At 46.9% G+C, this 5,000-nt stretch overlaps 1 protein-coding gene across 3 annotated transcripts in view; it reads right to left on the reverse strand.

Moving 5' to 3' along the window:
• The window catches only part of piezo1 (piezo-type mechanosensitive ion channel component 1), an 82,657-nt gene that overhangs the window by 6,656 nt on the left and 71,001 nt on the right, over nt 1–5,000 (reverse strand). For all 3 annotated transcript variants that reach the window (XM_042060728.1, XM_042060727.1, XM_042060726.1), the window contains 7 exons: nt 4,471–4,659; nt 3,007–3,313; nt 2,460–2,571; nt 1,969–2,116; nt 1,205–1,419; nt 291–449; nt 1–33 (listed from right to left, as the gene is read on the reverse strand). The exon at nt 1–33 is cut by the window's left edge and continues 115 nt beyond it. In XM_042060728.1, the coding sequence (XP_041916662.1) occupies nt 1–33; nt 291–449; nt 1,205–1,419; nt 1,969–2,116; nt 2,460–2,571; nt 3,007–3,313; nt 4,471–4,659 (1,163 nt within the window). The remainder of the gene's footprint in view (nt 34–290; nt 450–1,204; nt 1,420–1,968; nt 2,117–2,459; nt 2,572–3,006; nt 3,314–4,470; nt 4,660–5,000) is intronic.

Below are 5,000 nucleotides of genomic sequence, written 5' to 3' on the forward strand. Positions count from 1 at the left end.
CGCAACTCCACCAGGAAGGGGACCAGGCGGAAACTACACAAACACACACACACTAGAGATTCAGCTCTCAGCATCTATGAGATGGTCCACTATTAGTAGTACACACAGTGTCTACATTCTATAGATGACGGAGTATTTTAATAGGTGAACATACAGACAGTGACATCATTTGTGATTGCAATGCCTTAATTAATACTGATACTTGTAAAATAATCTTGAATTGAGTCCAGCTCTGATATATTTGGATGAAGTATGTGCATATTTGGGCACAAAACACATCCTCCACTCACCCTTGGAAGAGGAAGAGATTGAGGTGATTGAATTTCTTGGTGAGGAAGTTGCCCAGGATGCAGGTTGGATAGCCGCAGCGGATCTGGTAGGCCGACAAGGTGAAGTAGATGCACTTGACAAAGTACCAGAGTTGAGCCACGGAATTCTGATTAAACATCCTGAGAGGAAACAAGAGGTTTATTTTTCACCTCCAGGAAACATCCGGCATTCCTTTGTGACTTGTGACTCTCCCATCGGACCTCTTCAACAAATTAAGTTAGATGATGTTTTTCCCCATTCCACAAAAGACATCCTATAATGATTGTCCTCTGACTTGTCGTTCAGCCAACAAAGTTAAGAAAATGCGTGAGAAGATATTTTTCCCATTCCTCACAGGGGTGGGCAACGTTGGGACTCAGAGAGTAAAAGTCCTACCATGTATTGGTTCTGCAGTGGTTTCCTGGAAGTCCTACCGTGCAATACCTCTTAACACAGATGATTTCACAAATTATCTAATCTTCCTGGCTGAAGAGTTGTGCTAATTCGAATCAGCTAGTTTAGTAAATGGTTGGAACATATCTGTGGTAGGATACTCACAGTAGTAGTAACTCACCCCTGCTAAACACTACACAACCCTCTCCAGGTCCTCCTCACCTCTCTATGTGTGTGGTGTGGTGTGTGTGTGTGTGTGTGTGTGAGAGTTTTAATACACAACCCTCTCCAGGTCCTCCTCACCTCTCTATGTGTGTGTGTGTGTGTGTGTGTGTGAGAGTGTGTGAGAGTTTTAATACACAACCCTCTCCAGGTCCTCCTCACCTCTCTATGTGTGTGGTGTGTGTGTGTGTGTGTGTGTGTGTGTGTGTGTGTGTGTGTGTGTGTGTGTGTGTGTGTGTGTGAGAGTTTTAATACACAACCCTCTCCAGGTTCTCCTCACCTCTCTGTGACGGCCGGCAGGATAAAGAACATCCACAGGTGGATGCCGAAGACCAGGATGATCTGGAAGATGAGCTTGCCCAGGATGGTCTTGCGCAGGTAGAGTGCCCGGTCGATGATCATGGTGCTGAACTGGATGAGCAACATGACCAGGAAGGCCTCGGGCACCTGGTCCTCAGACAGCGTGGACGCAATGTCAGCTGCAGCCGAGTGTTTCTGGACGAGGCGAAAAAAGACACGATTGGAGATGTAATTATGGTTTTGAACAAGGGCTGCACACTCAAATATAGTTATTAAGAGCACGTACCTCGATCCAAAAAGATCCACAGCACAGAGAAGCTATAAATGATACCTGCTCTTGTAGTTTAGGATTAGCATCCCTTACTTTGGCATAGCTATATAAACATGCTCTACTTGACTCCTAATGTGCCCACTATAGGGAGTGTGTTTGGGAGAGTTAGGGGTGCTGCTCTGTGATTCTATTTCTTTTTAAGTATATATTTTTGGCCTTTTTATGCCTTTAATGTGAGAGGACAGTGGAGAATGACAGGAAGTGAGTTAAATATTTTTTGGGGCTTTTTATGCCTTTGATATGACAGTGGAGAATGACAGGAAGCGAGTGGGAGAGAGAGTCGGGGTGGGATCCGGAAAGGACCACGGGGCGGGAATCGAACCCAGGTCGCCGGCGTACGGTGCAGGTGCCCCAGCCAGTTGCGCCACGGCTGAGGCCGTGACTCTATTTCTAATGGTCATCTGGTCACTCACCCCAAAAGCCCAGAACCCAAAGACGATGATGATGAAGTCCACCATGTCCGTGAGGAACATGAGAGCGTACACGTCTGTGGTGGCTCGGAACTCGGCATGGAGGATATCTCGGAAGAATCCATATGTGGGTCTGTAGATAGTCTGCATCCTACAAAGAAAAAAGAGATCACCAACTCTCACTAGATAGATAGATAGATAGATAGATAGATAGATAGATAGATATATAGATAGATAGATAGATAGATAGATAGATAGATAGATAGATAGATACTTTATTGATCCCCAAGGTGAAATTCAAGGTCTCAGTAGCATACAGACATCACACACAACATGCACTTACTGCAGAAAAAGTAATATAAGTATATAAATATAAAAAAACACTGAATAATAAAGACAAACCACTGAACAATAAAGTAGACATGACCTTATGGTGTGGACATGTGGTAGAAACCAGTAAGGTATTGTTGATTTTCCATAATGGTTCTACTTACGCAGAAATGGACAGTTGTTTGATTTTAAGGCCGACAGCCTTCAGCTTCTTGCTGGTGGCCTCTCTGCGTCTACCCTTGGTTTTCTTCTTAGGCTCTTTGCTTTCAGCACCACCTGGTTGATCACAACACACACACATAAGCACAAGTTCTCATCTGTACCACCACACCACACACACCTCTCTTCTCTCTCCCCCCCCCCTCAGTCTACGTCCTCTTCTCTCCAGTGTCTCTGGTTTGAATAGTCTCTCGTGGACTGATATAGTCTGCAAATTAGAGCGCATTCTGTCTTATTGTGGCCTAGCTTGCGGTGACCACGGGCGTCAGCCATCTGCCTGACTGCACTAAACTAAAATGAGATAGTGTACCACACAGAGGCATTTCTGTCAGTGTGGTAGCCATAATGAGAGAGTGGAGTTATGGCAGCATCTGACAGCATGACAGCCATTGTTCCCTGTTGCTCCCTATTAGCACAAGACATCACCCAGTGCTACACTGACTCCTATTAAAAAAGAAAATCCTCCTTCTAGAAACTTCTCTCTGGGCTAACCTTTCCCGGAGCTTTTCTTCCTGCGGAATCGCAGCAGCCCGCCCTTCTTCCCCGCTCCCTGGTCCGTGGGCGAGGCGTCGGCGTCGGCGTCGGCGTGGGGAGGCTCCGGCGTTGGTTCTGGCGTGGGCTGGATATCGGGCTCAGGCTCCAGAGGCTGGGGGGTCTCGGTGGCGCTGTCCTCCAGAACGGCGAGGCTGTGCGCCGGACTGGGCTGATGCTCCTCCTCGCCCTCCCTCTTGGTCTGATCCTCAGCAGGCTGGCGGCTCTTCTCCTCCAGCGGTCCCTCGTGGTCCCACAGCCCATATTTCTGAACACACACACACACACACACACACACACACACATTAAAACATGTACAAATATCCACAGAGGTGAATCATGCTTACCAGTAAATCACATGACTTTTAGTTCAATCAATTGATAATAGTAAAGTTCTTTAGTTCAATATTGGATGGAAGGCAGGAATATATGAGGGGTTTGATTCCAAAACACTATATTCTCCATTTTAATGAATTTTCATAAATATTTATTTTTACATTTTGTTTTCCACGTAATTTCAGTAGAACTGTAGTTGGCTATTGTTGTTTGATTTATCTTTACTCAATAACTTTAATAACTCTGCAATTGTATTGATATTACCTAAAAATACACAATTAAATGACATGACTTTTTAATGTTTTTGGAGGATATAGTGTTTTGTTACCAATCTCTTCATATCTCGGTCCATTGAGAGCCCACTAGCCTACTGCGGCTTTCAGTGAGCTTCATAACTCTAATCTAACACCCAGACACTGCTGCAGGGCTTCAGCACTTCAGTCCAGTCTGCCATGATGTGGCAGAAAGCAACTCCTTTAGACTGTGCTGAGCGAAGCACAGTCAATACCGGCAGGAGAAGAATGTGTCTCCAGGTGAAACAAATGTGTCTAGAAGAGAGTGAGGAGTGCAGAGAGTGAAGTTTGGAGTGTACGCTGCGCCTGTGGGCGATCTGAGGACCGGGTCTTGAGCACAACAAGCGCAGCGGCACAGGGCCAATGTGCTGACTTATATCAACTGTTTTTTTAAAGGCTGCGTGTGAGTGAAGTGGTGCTCCCGCAACATCTCGGAGACAATCTGATGATGTGCACATGGTGACTTTTTGGAGGAGCCAGTAAAAAACTGAAGGGCACGGATGAAGGCCTTTAGCAGGCTGCACTGAGCAGCACTCAGTAGCACGGTGGTGGGGTTGGGAGGGTGGTGGTGGAGGGGTTGGGAGGGTGGTGGTGGAGGGGTTGGGTAATGGGAGGAGGGGTTGGGTAATGGGAGGTGGAGGTGGAGGTGGGAGGGTGGTGGAGGTGGAGGTGGGAGGGTGGTGGTGGTGGGGTTGGGTAATGGGAGGTGGAGGTGGGGTTGGGAGGGTGGTGGTGGTGGAGGTGGGAGGGTGGTGGAGGTGGAGGTGGGAGGGTGGTGGTGGTGGGGTTGGTGTACCATGAGCAGCGAGCGGTGGAAGAACAGGGCCAGCAGCTGCAGCAGGTCGTAGCGGATGTAGTTGTCAATCTTCTCCAGGCCGATGATGCGTGGGGGGAAGTAGGGCTTGTCCATGTTCAGCTGCAGCTCATACAGGCTGTTCCACGGGAAGAAGCCGAACTGGAACAGGTACTTCACCATCACCATCACCTGGACACAGAAGACACACAACCACAACCACAGTGAGACCTCCGCTGGGCTTTTACTTACATGGAAAACTTAACGGAGTAATAAAAAGGACAGAGAACAAAGCTAATCAAGAAATGGTATTCCTCACTTGTAAGCCCATTTGGATAAACATGTCAGCTAAATAAATGTCAATTTAAATGTGAACACATGTAATAAGAAACTTCCTGTACTGTAATGGTGTCTGTCACAGTGAATCCTAGTCTATTCTAGTGTAGAACATGAGGGAACATCACAGTATAGTCTTCATGACGTCTCTGTCACACCCAGTTTCATTTAGTTCATTAGTTCATTCTCCACTTCAT

This window comes from Alosa sapidissima, chromosome 14, assembly GCF_018492685.1.
Source record: "Alosa sapidissima isolate fAloSap1 chromosome 14, fAloSap1.pri, whole genome shotgun sequence".
Lineage (NCBI taxonomy): Eukaryota > Metazoa > Chordata > Actinopteri > Clupeiformes > Clupeidae > Alosa > Alosa sapidissima.